The 26,355-nt window shown below is 41.5% G+C and overlaps 3 protein-coding genes across 5 annotated transcripts; 2 read left to right on the top strand and 1 right to left on the bottom strand.

Annotated features, from left to right (window-relative positions):
- Nucleotides 1–11,944: 11,944 nt before the first annotated feature.
- arf1 (ADP-ribosylation factor 1) lies at nt 11,945–15,678 on the top strand. The gene is made up of 5 exons (XM_076144837.1): nt 11,945–12,034; nt 13,130–13,304; nt 13,457–13,567; nt 13,798–13,922; nt 14,028–15,678. The coding sequence occupies exons 2-5, from the start codon at nt 13,166–13,168 to the stop codon at nt 14,187–14,189; spliced, it is 537 nt and encodes a 178-aa protein (XP_076000952.1). The 5' UTR covers nt 11,945–12,034; nt 13,130–13,165; the 3' UTR covers nt 14,190–15,678.
- An 814-nt stretch (nt 15,679–16,492) lies between these two features.
- cunh1orf35 (chromosome unknown C1orf35 homolog) lies at nt 16,493–21,000 on the bottom strand. The gene is made up of 8 exons (XM_076144832.1): nt 20,349–21,000; nt 18,833–18,980; nt 18,683–18,728; nt 18,506–18,588; nt 18,131–18,203; nt 17,917–17,996; nt 17,702–17,824; nt 16,493–17,133 (listed from the first exon to the last, which is right to left on the bottom strand). Exons 1-8 carry the CDS (start codon nt 20,443–20,445, stop codon nt 16,875–16,877), a joined length of 909 nt encoding a protein of 302 aa, XP_076000947.1. The 5' UTR covers nt 20,446–21,000; the 3' UTR covers nt 16,493–16,874.
- guk1a (guanylate kinase 1a) lies at nt 19,942–26,355 on the top strand. 3 transcript variants are annotated; one of them, XM_076144835.1, is made up of 7 exons: nt 19,942–20,173; nt 23,816–23,929; nt 24,094–24,135; nt 24,251–24,486; nt 24,606–24,690; nt 24,789–24,874; nt 24,986–26,355. In XM_076144835.1, exons 1-7 carry the CDS (start codon nt 20,146–20,148, stop codon nt 25,022–25,024), a joined length of 630 nt encoding a protein of 209 aa, XP_076000950.1. In that variant the 5' UTR covers nt 19,942–20,145; the 3' UTR covers nt 25,025–26,355. The 3 variants fall into 3 exon arrangements, with proteins under 3 accessions (XP_076000950.1, XP_076000949.1, XP_076000951.1); XM_076144834.1 differs by lacking the exon at nt 19,942–20,173 and adding an exon at nt 21,026–21,218; XM_076144836.1 differs by lacking the exon at nt 19,942–20,173 and adding an exon at nt 23,548–23,696.

The following is a 26,355-nucleotide window of genomic DNA, read 5'->3' as shown; positions in this document are numbered from 1 at the left end:
TTGGAACATCATGTAAAGAATGACCAAAGACAAAAGAAATCTCCAGAAAGCTGTAAATGAATTTGACAGGTCAGCACTTGTGTCACAATGAGAAATATGAAGCATGTTCTATTTGTTTTTATCAGTATTAGCAATGTCTCATGTCATCGGGCGCCGGGACAACTGTTATTTATAAGAGGGACATTCCCACTATAGTTTGTTTCATTGATACTCAGTTTTGATATTTGATCAAATAGAAGTCAATTATCCCAGAAAAGAAAACGCAAATGGCAAATAAACCGCAAACTAAGCTGTCTTTTATAAGCTGTGTATAATTAGCAGACGTAGTAAAATGATGACAGAACATTGTGCATGTGATGATTCTCTGCTGTGGTTTCTCATTTCCTCACTAAACACCAAGCAGCATCAGTGAAACTATCAATACTTCCCCTACTTTATTGCTGCTAAGTAAAAATAATATATGTGTGTGTTTAGGTCCTTACATACTGTCTTTGTCCGTCTGTGTTGGATGTATATTTTTGCATGTATTGATTCTTTCTATGAAAGAAGTCTTTTATATATATAAATATATATAGTTTGGAAAAATGTGAATTCTTTTTGACTAATTCCTGCTTACAGTAATTCCCATTTTAACCAAATAAACCAAAATACAATTTTATGTTATCTTAGTTTCAAACTGGTTGCTTTTTTTCTTGTAGTCATAATAAACATTAGAGTAAAATGATACATTTTTCTTTCATTTGAGAAGATGAAACCAACATGGTATTTATTTATTTGGGAAACTACTGAATACTGAGACAAGAAGTCATGAAAAATTACTAAATGTGTGTATTCTATTTGACTGACAGTCTTTATTATGGAGGAAAGATGAATTTTTTGTTTACAGCCTATGTAATGTCTCAGGCATGTACATATTTCTCAGATTTCAATCGGAAATGCCCGCAAATAATAACTTTTCACCATGACTGAAATTATTAATAAACAGCCATAATCAATTTTCTTTAATAAATTACACAGCAACCACTATCAGTACAAGATTTGTCTTTTTTATCACCGTACCCGTTCTGTATTTGATTGCCTGTGTGGACAATTTGCTTATGTTCTAATTTTTTTTATTAAGTCTTAAAATCCAAAGTTTTGTACAAACTAGTTCTGAGTTTTGATGGATTTCTAAAATTTGATGTTTTTTTATAATTATTTATTTTATTCAATGTACATATTAGTAAGTAAAAGTATATATTTGCAGAAATCCTTTTTTTTAAAAACAGTGTTGTGACTTGTAACACTGTAGCCTTTTTTACCTCATCTCTGTATTTTCACTGACTGCACACAGGTTTTGTTTGTCCGACAAGTTGCCTGTAGTAGATTTTCTAAATGTTAACTCTGTAATTCCAAAATAAAACAACATAAACAACTGCACGGTTCTTCTTTCATGTATGTAATATGTATTGTTACTGGTGCAGTGTTCTGGGGCTTCTCACCATGTATGCAACTGAATCCGCACCACCTCAGCCAAATGAGTGCTTGTTGCCTGTTTCCTCCCTGTTTGTTACTTTGCAGCATTTCCATTCATTTGGAATCTGTACAAGAATATACATTTTAGTTTAGTCTATTAAAGGTTTATAGTGGGCTTGTCTCGTTTTGAGATTTTTTGACAGAAATTCTGGAAATTAACTTGAAAAATCCTGGATCTGCATCAGCGCTACAATTAAATGTGTCACTAAGTTTAATCAAACTCAGTTCCAAGTAATGCACAGACGCAGCTCTGACTGACCCAAGTGAAGATCATTTGCGATTGAGCTTTTATCACCTAATGAGGTTTATGTGGGAGTTTCAAAGTCAAACAGGTGGCAGGTAAATATGTATGTCTGAACACTGTTAATGCCGTGAGATGATGTAAATATTAGAAATATTACAGCAAATGCACATATAAGATTTACATATTCCCATGACACTTAAGGTAATACTATCAACATGTCCAAACAGATGATTTGTTATTAGAATTGCCAAAAAGTAAAGGTGGATTCATGATTTGATTCCTTTGAGTTAGAGTCAGAGGGAAGCCAGAGATACAATACTAATAGAAAAAAAAACCTTAGTGATGAAAATTTAAAAGTAGATGGAGCTTTGTAGAAGAGAAAGACCTGATCTCAAGACAGATTAGTGGTCCAATGTGAATAGAGCCCACCAGTGCTCCGGCTCAGTCGCTGGACCCCTGATAGTCTTTGAGGCCTTTAACAATGTCACCACCAGAGGCCAGGTCTTAGTGCTATCTAACCCCATTATCACACCGAAAGATTGATACACACCCCCTCCAGAGTGGAAGAACCACAAAAAGTGATACCCTTCCGTTCTCATTCATGAGGATTCATTTGTCTATCCACCCCCACATCAAACTATATTTTAAGCCGTCTTTCACAGTTTGTCTTATGAGTAGAAACTCATTACTTGGCATACTTATTTTCAAAGACATTCATAAAAACACTATGGCATTTAAGCTGTCTCCTCATGATGGGAAATGAATTAAGACTTGTCCCACTGCTTAAGACTCTGTTGTGTATGAACTCCTGGGAGCCGGCCAGGCTCAGGTTTAGTTTAGTGACTAGGAGGCTGTCAGAGACTCATTCCACACCTCGACCTTTGACACTTTTCACACCATCTGAATGGGAGAAAACAAGTACAAAACATGAAACAGATCACAGGATGGACAGAAACTCCGGCCCTGCAGCAACGCTGTCCCATGCTGAAGGAAATGGACCCACCTAGCAGCTTTGTCACCCAAGTGAGATGAACATTGTTAACAGATAGTTGACAGGGGAGGCTACGGCGTCTCCAGTGAGAAAGATTGCGTCCTGACTGTGAGAACTTCGACACGACCAGACCCAAGTGGCACCACTCAATAACCATATAAATGGGAGACAATGGGCCTAATTGCAATCAATGCCCTCTTTTTTATTTGGTGTCCTGTTTTTTCGCCCGGGAGATGGGAACCCTGAGTTTCACCCTTATATGCACAATAGACAACTGCATGCATTTCAATAAAGCAATGTTGTTGTGGGACAGACCAAAGCCAGCTAGGCAACAGAGTGGTGCAAAGGCCCACGCTGACGTGACACGGTGCAAACACTCCCACACAAGTCACACTTCAGTTTCATCCAGCTTCTGTTTCACCATTCCTGAGCCTTTTTCATGTTGAGATGCTTGAGGATGGAAATCAGTTGCATTGTTTGCAAGCATGCTCACGTGTTGGGATAACTATCAACACTTAGTTAAGGTCAAGCTGATATGATATCAATGATATGCTTTATATGCATGCACAAAAGAAAGGATTACTTTTAATTTAAGATAATTCCAAGGGGAACAGAGCTCGTACGCCCAACCACATGAGCAAAGACTACAGATGGAAGGAATGCGATTCTCAAAGCTCTTCTTGTGTAGGTCGTACAGAGAGAAGTACAGAGACAGCGCAGTGTGTGGGTACTTCATTATGCAATTGACTTTGAAGCCACTTGTTTTGATCTCTATGTCTGAAATTGGATCACGCCATCCCTTTTTTATGGGGATCCTTGAATATTGCCTGAAAACTATTATTAGCTTTCACTGTAGCTCAGGTTTAGTGTGTCACATTAAAGAATAAATGCATATGATTACTGCAATGTAAAATGTTAGAAATCATCCCCACTCAGAGTGTTAAATGAGATCAGTGTAAAGCTTTTTATATGTTCTAAATAAGCAGATCTTGACAGTACTCACACCTTTATCTTAACACTTCAGCTATTGCAGTCTAATTATTGATTTATAAATGTGTTATTTATCACACAACACTAATCACTGTTTTCCCAAGATCTGATAAACTCTTAACTCTTAGTCGTGGGCAAAAAAAAAAAGCTCATACGACTGTGATAAGTTTAGAGCTTTTTCTCCTTACATTAATGGCCATGATGAAGAGTGTGTTTTGAAACATCTTACATCTGTAGCCATCATGGTGGTATTTTCTCTTTTACAGCCGAGGAGGGGAACGTGCGAAGGCTGTCACCTGCCTTGAATGAGGATGATGGGTTATCTCCAGAGTTTCTAAAGAGGACACCCATCATCAGAAGAGATGTGACACCTGTAAAGCAGCCTTATCCCTTTTGAAGTGCCTGTTTGTATTGTTGAAGCGAACAAAGGAATTTTGCCACCTCTGTACTTACAAGAGGACATTAGTCAAACTGGGAAGATGAAAGTGGGGGAAGGGCGATATGGGCCTTACACACCGTGTATGTCTTCATGTGCATGGACTTTAGGGAAATCCCAATATGGCGCTGTGAGACAGAGTCTGGTTGTGATAAAGGTGCCAGGTTGGACAAGGACTCATCCTGACCAACCAAGGTTATGGTGGACAGGACGTAGACACCATCAACCAGCTCTTCACCTCTTAAGCTCAGAGCAGTTCAACAGGTAAAATGAGCAAGCAAAGTGGTTTCACTCTGCTTCACGGGATTCATCAGCTTTTGCATTTGCATAACCGAGGTCTGCTACTCAGAGTAAGCTTACATCCATTTCAATGTAATATATACACAAACGTATATGTGAGCATATGTCGAGATTTGTGTACTTAATGAATGAAAATAGATATAACATCCAAATGTATAGTGGAAGTGTTACCACTTGATAATAAGGCGACTCAGGATATGCATGTCTCAAAGAATGCAAACAAAATACAAAAAAACTTAACGTAACAGTAGAAACTTGTTTGTGTAGTACTGCAATTTCGATTATAATTCAATGTACTACTAGCTACAGCATATCTTTTCATACCCAACTCTCAAGTAACTGAAGTAAGTTTAGGTGACTGGGAAATTAGAATAAATTAATGTCATACAGCTAAACATTTGAATCAAATATGACCAAATACATGATGCTTGGCTTGATACATTGGCATCACATGTGAATGGAAAGTGAAAATTATCGATAAAAATGTATATTCCACATGTATTCAGATAGGGATGGACATGGCCTGAGTGAATGAGATAGGGTATATCAATTACAAGGTGACTAGCAGGGGAGAGAGAGGGGTTATCATTAGCAGGGACTGGCGCTGGCCTCTGGTAGTTCCAGTAATTACCTCACAAAGGGTGGTGCTTGCCTTCCCACTGCTTTTCCCACACTGCACTGCAGGCTCAGAATTCCAATCGTCCCCAGACCTGCAATCTCCTCAGTTTTAGCCAGCAAATTACTGACAAGTCCCATTCTTCACAGCACTGTAATTGCTTTTTAGTGCTGTTTTTATTGAGGCAACCCCAACCCCCTTGCCCTTCCCTCAATAAAGCAAAGTCAGGGAGGGGGCGAAGGGTTAATATAGATAACATTAGTCCCTAATTGGACGGTATAGGACCACAGGAAGGTTTCATACAAGACTTCACATTTTGTTTAATTTCTTAGGTTGAGTGATTGTGTTTATTGTGTATTAAACGTATCACATTTTAGTGATTAAGTGAGATGTTAAGACATAATGCATCCCCAGTGGCTCTAAGCACATGTATAAACTTTACCATAGTTTTCAGAGAGGTAATATATTAAGGTCTTTATACGCATACAAAGACAAGTACTGAATACTGAGCATCATGGCTACTTTACAACTTGAATCACTTTGTGTTGCATTTCCAAACCCTGTGTATTACTTTCTCAACCTATTACTATGTGGAAATCATTAGTCTCCATGTCAATACAAGCTCTGAGCAGAGAAAACATCTCATTATAGGACTTAAAGAGATCCGTAGCATTCTTGGCTCTGTCAAGCTGTTCTTCCTTTCTTCAATATAGTTACTTTCTTTTCACAAAAAGGACAAATTCTCAACGTTCCAATGCCGGACAACCAAACAGTTTCTATTTGAAATGAGAAAAGGAGGAAGAATTGAAAATGGCTGGGGGATTAGAGGATCTAAACAGGATAAAAGGATAAGAGATTCTTGGTGTGATCCAGTTTAGTTTGAAAGATGGAGGGTCTTAACAAGGATTTGAGACTATAGAATTCATTGTGCCATTATTTCCATCATGCCCTGTTTCAATTGTCTGCTGTTTGCTGGCCTATACAAGCCTTGAGTTCTTCACATCCTCATGTACAAGTATACGTGATATTGAGAATATGTTATATATATTAGGTATGATATTGTGCCAAGATGTGATTTCTTTTTGCATTGGACAGGTGTGTGAAACATTACATGTTGCTCGTAAGGAACCAGCCCCTTTTAAATCTTAATTTTTTAGGCATGCAAACAAATCTAAATCCAATATCAAAAAAAGCTTTAATTCATAATGACATGATGAATGGACTAAAATGCGCATTTCTTGTGTTTTCTGTCTGAGCATCATATTTGGAATCATCCAGGCTATTGGTGGAGCACCAAAGTGCCCTTGGGCTACAACCTGCAGTTGACTCGAGTAGCAACCTAATTCGCCTGTGCCCTAATGTGTCCATCTCCCTGTCAGTCAGAACCTCTGACCTTGTCGAGTGTGTCAAATTGCTTGTCAGAAGCCTTCAATAATGTACAATGACAAGCCCACTAATGCATTACCACACGAGTGCCAGCCAAAAATGAGAGGCTGTAGCGTTTCCAGCCTGAAGGCAGACAGGTGCGCTGTCGACAACACACGCCATACACACACACACACAAACACACACACACACACACATGGTCGCGCACACACAGACAAAGAAGACCTCCCTTTTGAAAGTATCACCAGGTACATTCATAATATGTTGTCCAACCTATTTATATAGGAGTTTATTTGTAATTATTTCAACATTTTATTAAACAAAAGAAATACAAACAGGATGCAGTGAGTAGTTATCATCACTCATCTTCTAAGATGTCACACAGCTCAATGGCGCCTGTACTTAGTACCATTAAGTACCAAGTACCATTAAAAAAGGAAAAGCCTCACCCATGTTTAATGACCAATTGTGTGTATGTCCTCAGTTAAGTATTATTTTGCAGGAAGTATGAGAAATCAGTTGTTCAAAAGTGATAGAACCCTATGTGGACCACCTTGGGAGCATGTCGGGCCTCTCTAAAGGCCCACAGGGACACTTGCAATCAGCCTGTCAATGTCACGGATGCCTGAGAATTGCAGAAATCATATGAGACTTTGTTACAAATCACTGGCAATAAACATGACACCTGAAGAATGCTGTGCCAAATCTGGACACTTACCTGGTTTTTGATGCAAGAGGTTTTGGATTGGTACTGATTGTCCTCAAGGTGTTGCTTCGACATGCTGTGCATTCCAGCCAATTATCTACCCCAAGGTGCAACAGGTTCACACTTTAATCTTTGATGCCTCCACCAATGGGATATAGCTGGATTTAAAATAGAGAACAGGGGTGGGACAACCCCTAAAAACCTGTATACACAGCAAACATGAATCAACTTCAAACTAACCTACTGAGGAAAACAAAGGGCTCTAAAGAAATACCTTTATCCTCATTATTGTTTCATCTTCAGTCAATCTGAATGGTTAGAGCAAGTTTCTAAATAAGATCATAAGAAATTACCTCATGAATCACTCCAGTCAAATTTCTGTTTGAGTTGAACGTAGGTCGTTCAAGCGATATTGAGCGAATCATTTGAAGAAACGGACCATGGCAACATCACGTCTAACGGAGTCATCCTTTACCAGCAAATCCATTTCCCTGGCATGGATGGTGTGCTCTACTTCTACCCTCCCACCTTGCCAGTATACCCACATCCTGCAGGCCAGCATGTCCCGAACTCAGTATGTCCCCCTTCCCACACCGGAGGCCCCTGTCCCTTCTGAGAAAGAGCATCCTGGGCTTGTCTCAACCATCTGTCACGGATGTCCCTGGACAGCTACCATTTACTCCAACGGCTCCCATGGACGCTCTTTGGTGGAATGAAAGCGTTACTTGCAAAATGAACATCAGCATTAGAATTAAATGACAAATACTGTTGCGCAACTGCTCACCTCAAACCACCGTTTGGAAAATCATATTACACGATTAGGTTCTCAGAAAATCATGTCAAAGACGGTGTCCTTCCTGTCCATGCAGAAGATAAGTCGTACATTCTCATGGTTTATGTAGTGGTTTTCTTCTTACACAATTCGAAAGGCTTCAAAAAAACTATGTGTGTGTTCCATACTCTTCACTGACGTTCAACTAGTCGACCTTATTGAAGAATGTTTTCAGGAACAGTGTTGTCAAAATACACAAGAATAGTCGATCATTCAGCGAGGGCTCAATATGGAATCCACATTTCCGTATGTGCCCAGGGCGGAGTGCAAAATGTTATGTAAATCCCTTTAACGACCTTTTCAGACCGCCAACAATCACCATACAAAGGTGATTGGCAGCCGACACTGGTGCACATTTATCCTTTGCCCCAGCCTGTCTCTCTCTGTAGCGCCCCCTACTGTGATAGGCGTGGGGTATGGTGCCCAGTGGCACTTGTTGCCAGTGGATAAAGCCAGCATGGATCCTCTCATGGCAACGATGTGGGTCGTTGTAATAATGTTCGGTCTGTTTCCTGCTTCACACTTCCTTTGGGATTTTGCCCGACCTATAATCCAGTACATGAGACGCAGAGGGAGGCGTCCCATGCCTGTCCATCTGAGTTCCAGCATCGCTTAGCCCAGTCCAGCTACAGCTCCTTTGTACTTGCACAGCAGTCTATTAGTTGCCCAAGGACCATTTCATAATGCGTGTCTATTATTGTCATTATGATGATAAGCGTTATTGAAATGTCACCCCATGATCAACAAACTTGATCCATACAGGTCTAGAACCACCTATTTAAATTAAGGTGAAGGCGCCTGAACCTGCAGAGAAGACCAACCTTGTGCATACTCACACATATTGCACGCACACGCACACACACACACACACACACACACACACACACACACACACACACACACACACACACACACACACACACACACACACACACACACACACCAAACCAGTGTTCCCAAGCCCCTTACTGTGCATTTCTATCCTTCTAAGGCCTTTTCCCAGAGGGGAGCAAGGCCCCTACTGAGATCTCTACCCACTTCCCACTGTGAAGCCTGGTTTGGCCCCTTGGCCGCCTTCCTCCATTCACAAACTGCAGATGAGCATTACCCATAATCACCCATAAATGTACTTTGATGTGAGCATGACTGACTCAGTGACATCCATAACATCTCATAGAAGATGACCTGGTTCATATATTCCAACATTAATTTTCCCAATAACACATTTTCTGCAGAGGGGATTAGTTTGAAAATCCCCAGAGGCCTACTTTAGCTGTCCAGTATGGTGCCTTGACCCCCAGGTAGGGATAGGTGTCTTGCAGACACACTTAACACGAATAAAGGGATTAAAAAAAGGAAAAAAGTGCATTTGTGTCTTGGCGTGTGCAATACTGTGTATGTGTCTGAGAAATTTAAGCGTGTACACAAATGAGGCCATCAGAATTTGTGTTTGTGTGTTGTGCGTGTGTGCTTCGAGGGGTGTGTGTGTAATATATACACCCTCCTACTGTCCCATTTCTGGTCTTCTGTCCACACATCACAACTGTCAGTGTCTTGTGAGATATGAAGCTGATAGAAAGAAGCCCTTCCAATGGATATTATCGCCGTTTGCCTATGGAGTACGGAATGGTGGATTTAGCGCTAACTCTAGGATCTTTACTGTACCTTGGCGGCACTACATGGTATGTTGTAAACGTATGTTGTAATGATAATATCACCCAAATGCTTAAAAGTTATGATTGTCGTATAATGACAAGAGGGATCGGCTACTATTGCGATGGTGAGGAGATTTACATTTACACAACCAGTATGATTTTTGCCTCATTCAGCTCATTTTAAAGGCCCAATCTGTAATTTTTTCACCATGAACATTTGAGATAGATTCTCAAAAGTTATAAATTAACTTTTTTTTTTTTTTTTTTTTTTTTTAATTACCAATGTGAATAATCTTTGACAGCATCAAAAAAGATCACTACGTGGTTACTTTATATTTTCCTACGTTAAAGCAAGTTCTTGTCTTTTGAAGGTTCACGGATTGTGTCGTTGTATTACTGCGCAAGAATACAACAAGGGAAGTAGTCATGAAAAGGGATCTAGACAGGGTTCATAGAACAATCTCCCCTATCACAGGTCAACACCTGCACCTGTGCTCTCACTCCCATTGCAAAGAGAATGGGGGGGTCTGACTCAGTTTTTTTCCCTCTTGTAGGAGGATCAGCTAAGTCTCTACTTTGACTCTACTTTGTACCTACATCTCTTTCATTTGTCTTGTTACAGTACTAACTTGTAAAATTGCCTATCGACATGGCAATGGTTGAGTTGTAGAATAAAGCCCAGATGTAACTTATTGCATTATAAAACAGTTTATTCATCTTCAAAATGTGGACTGTGTATACCACATTGGTTACATATACTGGAGTGGTTTATCGGTAATTGCTGTTCATTTCCTTCTTTTCAGACAATAAGTAGAAGCTTCCTGACATGTGGCAAAAGTATTCTTTTTAAATGTGATTACCTCTATTATACATATGTGCCATTACACAAAATATGATAATCAAGAATGAAGAAAGCAGCTTCCTCTTCAGATTGACTGGCTTGCATTTTATAATTTGATGTATTGGTTGGAATGTCATCAGTACAAGAAAAAGTGCACAAGTTAAACTGTGACACTCAAACTCACACAAATCTAACAGGTGTGATTTTTATTCTCACCTGATCATGACCTCGGAATTATATATGAAATCAAATGACTTTATAGTGTTTCGCTTTATATAGACTTACACATGTGATCGCAATCTGCAATTTCAAAATTAGGTGCAACCTAATAAGCAAATGAAAACCAAGGCAAGCGGACAAAGAGCAGACTTTCATAATGGCTTCAGTTTAAATTGATGCATTTTTAGATTTATACATATTTAAATGCAACACATAAGAATACAGATTGTATTCTTGTTTCATTTTTACTGTATACCAATGTTCATCTGTTGCACTATAACATTTTATGGATAAACTAAAAACTGTAAACTCATTGTATGAATCATAGTCAAAGATTTCACAAGAGCCTCAAAGCAAATGAATTGGCTCTGTGTAAACAGCGTCATAAGTCAAAATGTTGAAACTGATTTCTGAGGTGTTTTGGCAGAGGCAGGCATTTCTGGATTGAGGCGGCATTATGAGCCTTCGCTGTGTGGTCCATTACCAGCTATAGACTTTTCTCCCCTCCTGCTGTTCCCTCCCCTTCCTTACTGCCCTTCTCCCCTCCTGCTGCCCCCTCTGCTGGGGGTGGCAGGCATAGTTGACCCTGGTTAAAATTCAACTGACCCAACAATAACATGTAGTGAGACTTTTCCATAATGACCTGACCGAGGATCGAAAGGGGGTGGAAGCGCAGGCTGCAGAGTTTGACAACAAATATCGACGCAGGTTTAAATTCATTCACACACAGACTAACAGTTTGTGTGTCAGATGATAGATCAACACTTGAATGCCCTGTTGGTTATAAAAATGTACTTCTTCAGCACCCTGTGAATACACAAGGCAAAAACTGCTCTTTTCACGCTATTCTGGAAGTACACAGGCTTTTTTTATTTTCAAGAAGCTCAGACATTATTGAATCAGATGAATGAGTGTGCACTGTGCAACTACATTTCGGATTTAAAAGTCAGATATCTAAAGAATAATAATATTTGCCATTTGCCATTAGGTATTTCAGAAATTATGCTAGGAGAAACACATGTATGTACATTATAACATTGTCGAGGGCAGGTGTATGATATCAAGTCGTTGCTGAACTTAAAATGAAGCATTTGCGTACTTGTGGATATTTAAAAAAAAGGGAAAGAAAAAGAAGAAGAAGACAGAGCTAGAGTCCAATGACTGTCATTCACCCCCTGGCCACAGGAGGCGCCATCATCCAGGCTGGTGATCGCTCACTTAACGAAGCCTCTGACGTGTCAGATCGTCGCCATTTTCTTAAGGAAGAAAACGCCTTGAAGAGGGAAGGAAAGAACACAACCGAGTAAGGGAGACTTTTCAAACATAGAGCTAAGAGGTTTTCGTTTAATGTAGTCTTTTAATATACCGACGCATTGTGTAAGCACGGCAGTGTTTGTGGCAGTGGGCGTGACGGCCGGGCACAGACGGGCAGGCGCTGCTTGTAGCTAACTTTACCGGTGCATGTTATGCTGCTTATCTGCGTAGACAACCGCTTTATTTTGGAAATCTCTGCCTCCTCACTGCATTCATTCTCTGCGACGGCGTAGCATCCTCGCGTGTGTGTATCGCTCGGCCTCGGCCAACAGCGCGGAAAACTAGTCGGGGAAACTTTAGTAAGCTAAGAATGGCTACTTTGTTTGCTCCATTGAGCAGGGGCCTCTTGCGCAATCCTCTCCAAGTTGGAACTTGTGAGCTGCGTTCCATCTCAGCAGTGGAGACTTCAGAATTACACGTTCGGTTTTCATCTAAACAGAGTAGATACTTCGCAAATCTAAAAGAGGCTGTACAATAAAACATTTGCCCAATTCAAAGAACAGTAGTATTGTATTTAAATGGGGTAACTTGATATGTGACCTGGGCAGAAACCACTGAAACAATAAATGTCTCACAAGTCTGAACATGGTAGATGTTGTTCTCGTCTTACCACTGCTGGTTTAAACTATTTGTACGATTGTAATACTTGATAGCATAAATATAAACTTGGCTTTGGAACTGGTTGATCAAACGGGGCCCGGCTTGGCAAAGTCATAGCCTCAACAATGTGTGACCTCATTGTGACTTTATATGGTGTTATGTGGTTTGACAGCAAAGTGACAGTGAGCCTTTCCCTTGTCTCTCTTTACATGCAGTAGTTTTAGAAATCTTAAAACTGAATTTACAGCGGTCTTCGTTAATGTTTACGTAGTGTAGCATGTTTTTCCTTGTCCCGATTTGAGCAGAATAGCAGTTTTCTTATGTTTTATGATGAGGAAGGAGATCAAAATGGAATTACTGTGATATTTCTGCAAATAGAGGTAAAATAAAGATTTCACAAGGCTGAAATCAGGTATAAATATGTCTCTAGATTCTTAGTTTCCTGTATAAGTAGATTGTATGTGTGTTGTTTTTTTTCTTCCAGGTCTCACACCAAAGTTAGATCCCATTCGCTGTCGCTATGGGGAATTTCTTAGCATTATTTTTTAAATTGAGAAAGGAGATGAGGATCCTTATGGTTGGCCTGGATGCTGCTGGCAAGACGACAATATTGTACAAGCTCAAACTTGGAGAAATTGTTACTACCATTCCAACAATAGGTAAGCTTGTGACTGGTGTTTTGCATATTGCGCTACAATATGTTTTGGTAGTGCAACATTGATAGGATGTGTGGCGGTGTGTTGTTGTTGTTGTCTACTTGCTACCTGTTAACAAGATCTCTGACTGTGATTGTTTCTTCTTTTTCCACTAGGTTTTAATGTAGAGACAGTAGAGTACAAGAATATCAGTTTTACTGTCTGGGATGTTGGTGGTCAAGACAAAATTCGTCCATTGTGGCGTCATTACTTCCAGAACACACAGGGTGAGTTTAGTTGCATCAGTGCTCCATCGTGTCTGTGCAACCCTCACAATTCAATGATCACACTTTGGTTTTGAGTTTCTACAGATGAGACTTCATAAATACGGACAGTAACCTGCATTGACGTCTTGCTTCTATGTTGTTGTTTATAAGATGTTGTGTTTGCTGCCTTGACACACACACACACACACACACATACTGATTTGTACATTGTCCATTTGCTTTTGTTCTAGGTCTCATTTTTGTTGTGGATAGCAATGACAGAGAGCGAGTCAATGAGGCCCGTGAAGAGCTCATGAGGATGCTGTCGGAGGACGAGCTGCGCGACGCCATGCTGTTAGTGTTTGCGAACAAACAAGTGAGTCGGTCTGTCTTGTGTGATATCTCAGCAGGTGTAGCGTCATCATTACTAATGTGCCCAGTGTGGACTACTAATGCCTTTTCCCTCGTTTGATGTTCTTAGGATCTTCCAAACGCTATGACCGCACCGGAAATCACAGAGAAGCTGGGACTTACCACCTTATGCCACAGAACCTGGTACATTCAGGCCACCTGTGCAACGTCTGGTGACGGCCTGTACGAAGGACTGGAGTGGCTGTCCGACCAGCTCAAGCATCAGAAATAATCTCTCGTGCTCGACTCATTTTACTCCACTCGATCTCTGCCCTCGCCCTCTACTCTTACAGTGTTGCATATTGAGCTACCTTGTCCAAAAAAAACGTACTGGAAAAAAACCTGCCCTCACCTGAACTGTTATTCCCACAAAGTACAGGCCAGTGATGGGGGGAGAACCGTTTGACATGAAAAAGGTGTTGGGGTTATTTAAATGTTTATGTAGATACATTTGGTAATGCGGTAGCTTAACGCACTCATGGTTTTATCTCTTTCTGGCCACTGGTCTGCCATGTGTATATAGAAAAAAAGAAAAGGGATGCAAAGAATAACATTGTACCAGCAAACGTTAAACCCGCCCCCCCCCCGACCTGAATGCAATTTGATTACGTTTCTCAACCAGCTCGTACGTGAACTTGTAACACAATCCTATACGGAGCGATCCGCTGGGGAGAGAGGGAGACACGCTGATGCACTACTTGCAACTACTATGGCTACTTTTAATAAAGGGCTAGTAGTACCAGATCCCCAAACCAGACCATTTAGTAAACACTGGAGGTAACGTAAGTTGTACAATCTGTAATGTGAGATTTACTCAAGTCAAACACTCCTGTGAAGACGTAACCAGCCTTTTGTGATACAGTGGTCCCTTTCTTTGGCTGTGAGAAATGTCGCCATGATTTCTCATCTACACGCTTTTGATTGGTAAGAGAGAGGCAGACTGCTCCCGTCGGCATTGGGGATTTTTGTATGATGGTGTCTCAGGTTGATCATGTTCTGCCTTTGCTTATACACCTGCTAGCATAAATGCATGATATGGCCAGTTGTCTCCAAAAGGGCACCTGTATGATCTATATGGGACTTGCTAATTGTTTACATGATCAGGCTGCGCGAGGGTGATTTGCCTCCCATTGATAATTCATTTTTAATAGCACATACTGTAATTTAATGTACACTGCGCGATGCGGTTGTAAAAAAAAAAAAAACACGGAGTTGCACACTACAACGTCCCTTTGTGTCCTAAGAAGAGACACAATCAAGATGTGATGCCTTATAATCAGAATTACAACTAACTGGACGAAGGCATTTTGACGGCAATACAAAGTCAGCTTCAGCTTCACGTTTGCAGTTGTGCTCGTACTTCCTCATTTGCAGCACATATCGTCCTCGGGGCAAATGATGCCACATGCCTTCATATCCAAGAAACATGTTGCCTCTTTTTTTTTTCTTTTTTTTTTCCCCCCCAAAGCTTATCTAAAGGTGTGGGCGATACCTCACTTTACTGCTCTGAATTTTGTGTTGGTGCATTAAACACTTTTTAAGTAACTGACATGTTTGAAAACTATGTTATTCATTTAGCAATTTATTTTTATGAAAGGTTTGTTTTTAGCTTTTGTCTTGTGATAAGCACTGTAATAAAAGTGACTGGATAATGTTTGTTTTTTCCATTATTTTGTTCTGTACCACTCTATGCAATAAAATTGCAGAATGTTGATGTGCAAGGTGTTGCTCATTTCCCCATCTTTTGTCCGTTTGCATTGAAATCTGGTGTCTTTGCTACACAAAAAGAGTGAAATGTAACACATCTGAGGAAGCAAAATAACAGTTTTATAATGGAGCACAAACCTGGTGTCATAGCAACCTGTTGGGGCCGTCACCCCTTGACCTAGGAAGAAATGTGTTGTCCCCCAAGGTGACGGAAACCACCCAATGTTTGAGTTGAAACAGCAATGTGGGTAACGCTGCTCGTTTCACATTGGGTGGGGGCGGCAATCTAGGACAGCGTTCTTGCAGGTTGATTAGGCTGCCATGGTTGACGCAGCCAAGCCTATAAAACATGGCAGCAGAGTATGGTGGTCATGGAAAGGGAGTGGGGGGTAAGAGTCTTGGGTCCCATATAGCATGGCTTTGTCTGGCCTTCTCTCCTGCTGCTCCATCAGCTTGGTTTGTGTGTGGCGGTCTAACGGTACTCAACCACATAAAAAAGGACCAGCCTGGTTTTTTGCACTCCTCTTTGTGAATGCCTTGCTCTTTTTAGTGCACCCCCCAGGTGCCAGCCAGCAGAATACCCTCTTTCAGACCAATTCAAGGCAAATGCAAACACTACACTCTATTATGGCCGGTGGAGAGCATTCCAATGTGGTATCGCACCAGTCGGGGAGCCTGAACCTAGAATGGGGAGGGATTAAGGAGCACTGGCATGACTGAGAGAAGTAAAAGGAGCAGAGCTGCTGAGTAGTGCAGGAGGCACAGTGGGAAGAATGAGATGTGCACTGACCAAAGACATCAAGGAGCATCTAGGAATCTGACCAACACTAGATTCTGGTATATCTTTTAATAAAATTAGCCATTCAATAAACTACATTGTTCTGTGCTGTGACATCCTCTGCTATCCTAAAACGACTGACTGATCATTAAAAACTACACCAACTAAAAACTATTGTTAAAAACAGTGTTGTGTATCTGCGTCATTTCCCAGGAAAAATCCTTTGGCGCAACCGTCAGACAGCAAACTACTGTCCATGATATTTTATGAAAAAATTAAAATATATCATCCAGATTTGGCCACGTTGACCAAAGTCCTTCCAGTCCACTTTTACTGTCTGAGGTGAATCAGGTCTTCGGGGCCCGGTCACAAACTGCTGTAGGGCGCTCTGTCTCCGTTTGCGTCTTTGACAGGGGGGGGGGGGGGGACACATTAGTTGTCCGAGTCTGTGTCGTGGCGCCGCCTGTGGCTTTGTGCGACACCAGCAGGGGCCATCTTGTGGCTGGCAGGGTTACGGGGGACAGGAGACCCCCTGTCTGAGGAGTCTGTGTCCCGTTGCTGCCGTCGATGATGGGGGTAGGTGGGGTGGGGCTCAGCCTTTGCTCCCCTCCTTGAATGGCTGTCATGGGGTCTGGCTCCACTCTGACTGTGGCATGATGGATTATGATGATGATGGTGGTCTTTTCTGCGCCTGGAGAGTAAAAAGGAAACAAACAATCAATGGCTGAGTCTTGGTGTGGGACTGGCTGAGATGCTGTGAGGCCGAGGAGGAAGTTGTAACAACATAGTGAACAACAAACAAACGGAATTTGCATTGAAATTGGACTTTTCTCCCTTTGCTTTAAAGTTCGGTGAATCCAACAAGCTTTTATTATTTCGGAAACCTACAATCACATGCCACTCTTTTAGAGGCACCAATCACTGACAAACATAAATAACATTAAATATAGAATTATGTATACTATTACTTCTACCAGCCACTTAATCGACTGCATCTAATATATAAAGTCTGGGGACACCTGCACCGTTTTAACACTACGTTAAAACGATGACACTGCAAGTTGTGGTGTGTAGTACAGTGTCTCAGTGCCCTCTAGTGAGGACAGACCTGGGATGCACTCAGCACCGCATTCCCTTGCTGTCTCTTTCCAGTACGCCACCTAGTGTTACAATTTGTGAACTTTGAACCTGTAGTTTGTGGTGTTGTTTATTTGGACTACATTAATGTTATTTTGTCCACTTTTCTTTAATGAGCCCACCTCTTGCTGTCGTCATCCGAGTCTGAAGAGGATGAATCTCTCCTTTGCCTTTTCTTCTTTTTTTCCTTCTTCTTTTTGTCCTTTTTGCTCTTCTTTTCCTTCTTTTTCTTTTTGCTCTCGTGTCTACAGAATACAAAAAAAAGAAAATAAGAAAAGGTGATGTAGTGATGCATTAGTGGACATGTTTCCTGTTCCCATATTTTGGCAGGACTCACCGTTGTTCCTCCTCCACTTTTTCTACGTCCTCACACGTTCTTGTTGTTGACGGATCTTGGCGACCCTCCGTCTTATGGTGCTGTTAAGGACGCGTTTCATTAATCATCAAGTCATTAATTAAATGATGAAATGAAACTTTCTCAACTCAAATTTCCCTACCTCTAATCCAAACAGTTCACTGCATATTACCGTGTTTGTTTGAAACTAACTTACTGTGAAGACTGGTAAGCCCATTTTAGCCGCCTCCTTCTCCTTCTGGGACAGCACCATTTTCCGTGACCCGACACTATGGATGGAAACACACACGCGTAAGCACCTCGCCATCACAGCACATTGAAGATAAGCTACTAAAATGTCATGGGGGAACATTTTAATGACTTATTCTAGAACAAAAACAAACCACGACGAGAGGCACAGATGTAGATTTACTCTATTCAATGAACGACGAAGCAGCCATATCCATGTTTCCTTCAAGATGTTAACAGTATTACATTGATCTGCTGATTCCTTCAATTAGTGGAGATCAATCAATATGCATTTACAATACTTCAAATCAATACTTTCTTTATTAAGGGGACATATAATCACCTGGAACTTCCCAAGCCTGAGATACGGTCCACGTCTCTCTCCTCACCATCTGCCTCTTCCCTCCTGCATACATCTGCAAGGTCCTTGTATGGAAATTGTGGCGATTAATACCATTGAAATTACATGCCATCCTTTGAAATGTTGGATTTGAAAGTGAAACGGAACAAAGCCAAATACCTCTTTGGTCAGGCCAGTTGGTTGCCGCTTTATATTTTTGTGCCCTCTAAAACGAAAATTCAGGTTAAACTAATTTTCGCAATCATCACACTTTCTTTACTCATTCATTGTCTTTAATATATACAATATACTGTATATCATTGTACTCACAGAGCAGCCATCAGAGCCTCGTGCTCTGCTGCTTTGACAGCAGCAAGTTCTTCTTCTTTGGACAAAGCGGCACCTTTTTTGTCTTTAGCGTACCAAGACAGATCTTTACCTTTTTGCCACCGCCCCACTGGAGCCATCAAAGAGTTTCCTGAAGATAAAATCAACAAGATAATAAGACACAGAATGAGAACAGCTGAGAAACATGGTACAATTAACTTTTTTACTCTAACTGATGTCTTAAAGCCTTTTAACGTCCCCTAAAGGATGGACTGAGGACACCTGTGTGTTCCATAGAGTCCCTTCAGTCCACCCAAACTGATCAAAATATAATTTCATCCATGGTTTTTGGGAGAAAATACACACTTGCCGGTCAAGGTCCTGTGAATATTAAGAGGGGAATAGCTTGTGAACTTGATATTTCGGAGGAAAAATCTAATTAATCTGTCACCACTTCCAAGGCAATGCAGCCAGCAATTACATCTATTGATTTATGTTTTATTTGCACCGATTTACTGGAAAGGAACAACATTTTTGTCTGAGTCAGGGCCGATTCCTGAGGAGGAGGCATTTTCCAAATAAACATTTGGGGGCAAATCATATTTAGAGTCACTTGTTGATCGGGACAGATTCGAGATAAGCTTTGGGAACCACTGGTTTACACTAATCTGCCGCGCGACGGGAAGAGGAGCGATGCGAATAAGTATGGCCTCAGGCAAACGAATGAGGCGATACTTCTTCGTATCGCAGCAGCAGAATGAGCGGTCCGGATAACATTATTGCTGCGTGTATTTGCATCCCGTTATCAGCTTTGACTGTCTGTCTTTACTCTTCAGCCTGGTTGTTTTGAAATTAAGTTACATAGTAGAACACGGTTGGACTTTTAATAATTCCACCATAAGGGTGATTCCCCCCCCCCCCCCCTTACTTATTTTGTCAAATAATAAATTGCAGTTATATGAATTACAATGTTTAAAGTGGAGTTTGGAAGCTTAAGATGTGCACATGTGTCATAGTGTGTGTCCGTGTGTTTGTTTGTGTTAAGGCGGGGGGCGAAAACATTCTTATCTACAGAGGGGGGCCCTGCAGAAAATTTGGGAAGCACTGGTGTAAACAATCCTCGCAGTAATCGCCGCATTGAGGCGATGCTAATCCAGGCGTTTTAGCAGTTCAGTCATAGCTGTAGCGGGGGTTGGGCAGCCACGCTGGCATGCTACCGGCAGAGCCTCGTCTATATACACACACAGCAATAAGGCTGTGACCTGCTGCTGATCGGCGCACCAACTGAACTAATAGAGGGTCGTGCAAAAAAAATAATGAGGAACTTGATCGCTGCAGAAACAGGTACGGAATGAGACATGCGGGAGCTCTGAAGCTGCAGCGTTTGCTTTGATAGTACCGGCAAATGTCTTTAACCAGCTTGCTAACTAATAGCCAAGAGCAACAGCGTTGGGTATTGACTACCCCGTGGCCAAGCGCTAGCTAGCTGATAAGGTAATGGACATGATTGTAGACTCACCGAGGTAGTTTTCTCGGTGCTTGTCGACTTTTACATCGTCCCAGTTGAACTGGTCCTGGCCTCCCCGGACCCCCCCTGATCTCGATGATCCAAACATTGTGATGATTTGACAGTCCAGGTATTGTACTAGCGAAAGCGGTGTATGTGCGGTGGTATTAGCCTAGCCCGGCCAATTCAGCACGAGGTTGAGTCCGACTTCTTTCGAACTCCTTCTATTTAAACGTTTCAACCCACTCAATCCACGTCAATGGTAGATGACGGCATTACTAGGTTATGCAATCAGCTTAATAATAAGTAAGAATATTAAAGAAGTACACGGTTGGTCACACGCGCCGCTGTAGCTTTGGTATTAGCAGTTAGCCGGGCCTTCGCTCCCGGAAGCTTCCATGTATTGATCGTGGCTCTGTTTCCTCGCGGTGTTGTTTACATCGAGCACCGCCGCTTTGACACAGCGGATACGGAAGCTAGTCCACAAACTATAGCCATAAAGCGGAAACTCGGCTATGCTAACACAACGTAGCGTTTACGGTGTGTTGTTGCTCCCCTGAGTTTGTCAGGAAAGCGGGCATAAAAAAAGAGAGAACGCAAGGGAAGAAACTGAATAAACCGGCTCGTTTTACAAACTTAGTATACTTATTTCTTCTTTTTGTTTTACTCTGCCCGCGTTGGACTAGTCCGAAAACACTCTGTGGGCGGGGCTTGTGAGTGTTTTGGCCCGCAGCGATGACGTAATGATCAGAAATGAGCCTAATGGATTCTACAACAAGCAGAGATAGGAGAGTAGGGAAACACTCCTCTGGACTCCGTGTTAAACACCGGGATTAACCCCACTGCAGATGTACATGAGATATTTTTCCAGACTCGTTTCAGGTACGATGGCGATTGTCTTTGCTCTTCTGTGTCGCTATGTTTGTATTGACCATTCATTAATTTCTGCCAATGTCCTTTACCGTTACACAGTGAGATCCTACTTTAAGAATCAGCGTATCTCTGGGAATTTGTTTTATGTATGTAATAGGGGAGTTTCTAAATACACTGTTCAATATTAAGAGGTGCTTCGTGCAGCACGTGTGGGCATTGCCTGTTGAAATGACAGAATAGACCGGTTTATCACTATATTTGACTGAATAATAACAGAACTATTGCAATCGGCCTTGATATGTGTTCCAATAATCCCCTAATCGCGTTGTTTTAATCGGAATAATGATACTGTGTGTGTTCTTCTCAGTAACATCACAGACTTTACCTGCATCATCATCAAATATCAAATTCCGACCTAATGCGTCTCACAAGATAGTAACGTGGCTCCAGACAAAGATCAATCACATGGTGTTTAGTGCACATGGTTAAAGTTTAAGCACAGTTCAACTTCCAATAAGTATCAGCTCTTACTCATTATAAACTCACATGTCTCTCGTTTCCTTTCAGACATGTGTGACGTGTGTGTGGAGGGGAAATGTGTCGTTTCTCCGTTTGTTGGTTCATTGAATTGCACGAGGTTGCAAATGTTATGACGTCAGGCCTTGAGAATTGTAAAGTTGCTCGAGTGCCCTCGAGCAAGGCCTGTTGCCCTGGAGCTAAAGGAAGATTTCCCAGTGGGATCCTTAATGTTTCCCACGTTAGTATCGGTGAGCTGCAACCGCTGTCCTCATAATTGTTGGAACGATTTCTTCATTACAACGATTAGTCGACGAAAAGACTAATAATAACAACGTGTAGCGGTCTGTTTAATCATCTTTAGTGATGTTCCAGGTAAAATGCTAAAACTTCTCCGGTGTGCGAAATTAAATTAGTTAATTAATTCAATTTCTATTCAAACAACGAAGCCGTTTGAAGGCAGATTAGATGTATATAACGTCAATGTACAGTGGAGGATAATGTATAAAGTCAGAAGTCGAAATGACGACAAATCATCATCCGGTGCAGCCAGAAATCAAAATGATGATAAAATAACTAACAAACATAGAACAAACAATAAGAAGAACTTTAGTCTCTATTTGCAATGTAACTTGTCAACATATTTTTTTTTTTTTTTACATTAAATCGACTAAAATGGTTTAGTGAATGAAATCAAATTTAAGTTACTAACTAATGCATCCACGCATTTCTATATTCAGTGTATCCAGTCTATCATACTAAATATTGCTGATGTAGTATCGTATTAATTTCGGCTCTTAATCCAGCTCCTCTTGATGATGCTGTGGATGTCAGGGCTCCATCAATGTGCAGCTTGTTGACTTGAAGAGGTCCCGTAGGTCACCCAGACCTGGAAAAGTGTTGTTTCTTTAAGCAGTCAAGAGGCGACGCAGAATAACTCGCTTGTCACCTGCAGCTGCAGCGACAACCCGGCTGACTCTTGGTTTGCATGGAGACCAGGGCGGCTCGTACACACAAGCATACCTGACAGATTCGCCCATCATTACGGTTTAGCTTTTGTTTCCCCCCCTTTAAAAGACAAATTTGGAGGGTTATTTGAATTGTGGCTTAAGGAGCACCTCACTTTTGGACTTCTTGCCGAACCGTCTGATACCTTTCTGTGAAGTAAGTAACAGGCCTTAGGTTTATGACCACGGTGTTAGTTGAACATTGTCTTTCTGTTCAGGTCACTCAGGTCAAGGGTCATACAAATGTATAAGTAAGTGTGAGAGATTTGATTGTGTTTTATGAGTTAATGTCTGAAGGCAGTTTAGAGTAAAATGACATCATGATCTCTCCTCCCTCTACCCGCCACTGCTGCAAATCCAAAATATGCAAACACTAGTTCTATCCTCTGTAACACCCTGTCTGCTCGAGCTCTCTTTGCACACACACACGCATTCTACATTTGTGAGAGGGAAAGGTAAGAAGGATTACTCCACCTAACCTCAACAGATAACTTGTTAAAAAACAGCGATTAAGCTCAGATGGAAAGTCGTGAAAGCGATTAAGAAACAAGGTGCTCTTTGTAAGGGAAAGTCACTATGACTTTGAAAGAAGTGGAACTGTTGGTTGTTAGATTGCTTGAATTAAAAGAATACGTTGCCTTTAAGGACTAAGTTAGTTAAATCTGATTTCCTCTTGCACGTCTCCGATTATTTTCCATCCTCTGCTGCTCTTTCCTGTCAACACAAGCAGGGAAGGCCTCTCCAATTAGCAAGTAGCTGTTCGCTGACAGCGCCATGGTAACCTCAAGACCGGTTTGATTGCCTCTGCTCTTGTGGGACCTGTTTTGATGGCACTAGTGTGCTCAGCAGCCTTAGAAATCTGTCGACGTGCCATTTCTATTCAGTTTATCCCACTGAGCAGAGGCTCGTCCAAACAGTCTCTCCCGTCTCAGTCTCGACACAGCTTTCTGTCTTTAGCTCTCAGGTCTGTAGATGACTCGTGCTTTTGAAATGTAGTGGGATTCCAACCACAGACCTCCATCCCTTCAGCCTCGCCCACGGGTGTGTTCCTCGACTTACTCTGTTGTGATTTCTCTCTTAAAGCTATGGCTGGACCCAGGCCTGTGGTGTTCAGCGGCCCGTCGGGGGCAGGGAAGAGCACGCTGCTCAAGAGGCTCATGAAAGAATACGACGGCGTCCTTGGCTTCAGCGTCTCCCGTGAGTGTGTCTTTGTCCTTACGTGTGATTGTGATCTCAATGTCGTTGCGGCCAGGAATCTGCAAACTTTGTTGTAATCAGATGTGGTTGCATATCAATCGCATACAAGCAAATGTAGGCTTAGGGGTATAAATGAAGATGCATGTTTTGTCGTCCCTCCTCAGACACGACAAGAAATCCACGATCAGGTGAAGAGAACGGCAAAGGTAGAGGATTCCCGCTGTAGCCACTCTGACACATTTCTGTATCAAGTATCAAGCCAATACTTAGTCGCATAACCCACTTGTTTTGTATCTTTCATTATTTCTTTGGATCTCTCAGATTATCACTACGTTTCGAGGGAAGCGATGCAGGCCGGGATCGACAAGGGGGATTTCATTGAGAACGCGGTGTTTTCGGGCAACATGTACGGGACGAGTAAAGCTGCCGTGCAAGACGTCCAAGCCAGGAACCTCATCTGTATACTCGACATCGACATGCAGGGCGTGAAGAACATCAAAAGGACCGACCTCAATCCCATCTACATCTCAATCCAGCCGCCGTCCATGGCCGTCCTGGTAAGGAAGTGGTTTCCCCTCGTCGGGCTCGGGTTGCTTGGTGTGTCGTCGTGTTTGCTAGGTCCTACAGTGAACCAGTCGCACAGGTTTCGTTTGATGTGTGCATATCTGTCATGCAGGAGAAGCGCTTAAGAGACAGAGAAACTGAGTCAGAGGAGAGCCTGCTGAAGCGTTTACATGCAGCCCAGGTGGACATGGAGATAAGTAAGACAATAAAGTTGTTTGTGGAGCAAAATCTAAAGGTCAAGACCTCATGCCTGGAAAAAGAAATAATGGTGAACACGTTTTCCTCTCTTTTCCAGGTAAAGAACCTGGCTTATTTGATGTCGTAATCGTCAATGACAACTTGGATGTTGCCTACGGGCACTTGAAAGAGGCTCTCAATGAGGTGAGTTCAAGTTCATCTCGACTGTGGGAGAAAAACAATCCTGAATAATATTATTACTTTGTGAATTTGTTAGTTCTTATTCCTAAGGTTGTTTTTTCCCCCCTTCTGTAGGAAATTCAGAACGTCAAGAAAATAAACGTGTCATCGTAGGACACCCACACACACACACGCCCTTTACACCCTTCTGTCCCATCCAGTCACTCCTTACAAAACTGCAGAACTCCATTCCAGTCGTCGACATTCCCTCCGATGGAGGTCTGTGAAGTTCATGCATCATCTTCACGGATACACAACCCTGTTTTAAAATGTAAAGTAATTATTAACAAATGATAACTGACACATTTTTTTGTATCTCTGACTAGAGGCCATTTTTTAGGTTTTTGTTTTGATTGGTATGACAGACGAGCCTCCAATAATGATTACTTGATATTACAGACATTGTTAGCGGGACATTCTGCGGTGGTGCTCATGATGCGTTTACTTTAAGACACTGGTGACTCCCTTGATTCTTAGCACACTTGACATAACAGAAAACAGGGAGTCACACATTTCATTCCTTCAAGAGGATAAACAGGATTCCATGGCTATAATAGAGCGTGTTTCTGCGTCTGATGGTGCGAGGAGTTGCGTGACTGATCAGCTGAGAGTTTTGTGTAGTGTCATACTGTGTGGGCGGGAGGGGTGTAGTCGAGTCAAATTTATTTGTGTAGCCCGATATCGCATACATGGTCTCAAAGGGCTTTATCAGTACTTGGATTAATGTACCTAGGTCAGTCTGAGTCAAAACTTCAAGCATTACAAACCATCTGTGGAACAAGGCGGCTGTTTGCTTTCAAGGGGCGCGTGCAAGGCAACTTTACAGTTCCAGAGCTGGTTGATACTTTAAAGGACATTTGTGTTTACTTAATGTTGTGCTCAAGTAGGATCCCGGGATAACAAAAAAGTGTGAGAACATTTAAGTGTTTTATTTTACAGTTGTAAATTTGTAAAGCTTTTATATTGTGTAACTTTATCATTTTGCAGGTTCACCTGTACAGTAGGATTATTATTCAGTGGACTGCTTTGATAAATAAAGAGGCTTTTTAACTTTGAAGAAAATAATTATAGGATGTAATTATATGAATTGGCATTTTTTAAATTTTACAAGTATTGTTAGAATCAAGCACAGAATCAGTCTATTAATATGTATAATGCGAAGTGCTTGATTTATAACACAATCCATTTATATTTGGTCAACTTGTAAGACTCGTTCCTTTTCCTCTGAAGTTACTCCTAAGGTATGATTACTTGATTTAAAGTGGACAATTAAGTTCAATCTTGCAACTGTGAAGTACTCATACAGATGCACGCGGTCTTCTGCTCAGCTATTGTATTTCCCATTTAACCAGCTTAACCAACCATCATTTGCTTGTTGCGAAACAAAATGTACATGTATGTAATGTGTTTCTAAGCCCATTAAAAAGACTCCTTGTGAGACTTTT

The sequence above is a fragment of the Genypterus blacodes genome, unplaced genomic scaffold (genome assembly GCF_046128005.1).
Source record: "Genypterus blacodes isolate CSIRO-AG114 ecotype Tasmania unplaced genomic scaffold, CSIRO-AGI_Gbla_v1 ptg000029l_1, whole genome shotgun sequence".
In the NCBI taxonomy this organism is placed as follows: Eukaryota; Metazoa; Chordata; class Actinopteri; order Ophidiiformes; family Ophidiidae; genus Genypterus; species Genypterus blacodes.
This window is presented reverse-complemented; position numbering and strand designations above follow the sequence as displayed.

Bases quoted from the DNA above. Each gene is read 5' to 3' on its own strand.
- cunh1orf35 (XM_076144832.1), bottom strand. From the start codon at position 20,445: ATGTTTGGATCATCGAGATCAGGGGGGGTCCGGGGAGGCCAGGACCAG. The intron at 17,825-17,916 runs GTGAGTCCTGCC...TGTATTCTGTAG, and splicing joins AAAGTGGAGGAGGAACAACG to ACACGAGAGCAAAAAGAAAA. The intron at 17,134-17,701 runs GTGGGCTCATTA...TTTACTCTCCAG, and splicing joins TCGGATGACGACAGCAAGAG to GCGCAGAAAAGACCACCATC.
- arf1 (XM_076144837.1), top strand. From the start codon at position 13,166: ATGGGGAATTTCTTAGCATTATTTTTTAAATTGAGAAAGGAGATGAGG. The intron at 13,305-13,456 runs GTAAGCTTGTGA...TTTTTCCACTAG, and splicing joins TACTACCATTCCAACAATAG to GTTTTAATGTAGAGACAGTA. The intron at 13,568-13,797 runs GTGAGTTTAGTT...CTTTTGTTCTAG, and splicing joins TTACTTCCAGAACACACAGG to GTCTCATTTTTGTTGTGGAT.
- guk1a (XM_076144834.1), top strand. From the start codon at position 21,185: ATGTACATGAGATATTTTTCCAGACTCGTTTCAG. The intron at 24,136-24,250 runs GTAGAGGATTCC...TGGATCTCTCAG, and splicing joins AGGTGAAGAGAACGGCAAAG to ATTATCACTACGTTTCGAGG. The intron at 24,487-24,605 runs GTAAGGAAGTGG...TCTGTCATGCAG, and splicing joins CGCCGTCCATGGCCGTCCTG to GAGAAGCGCTTAAGAGACAG.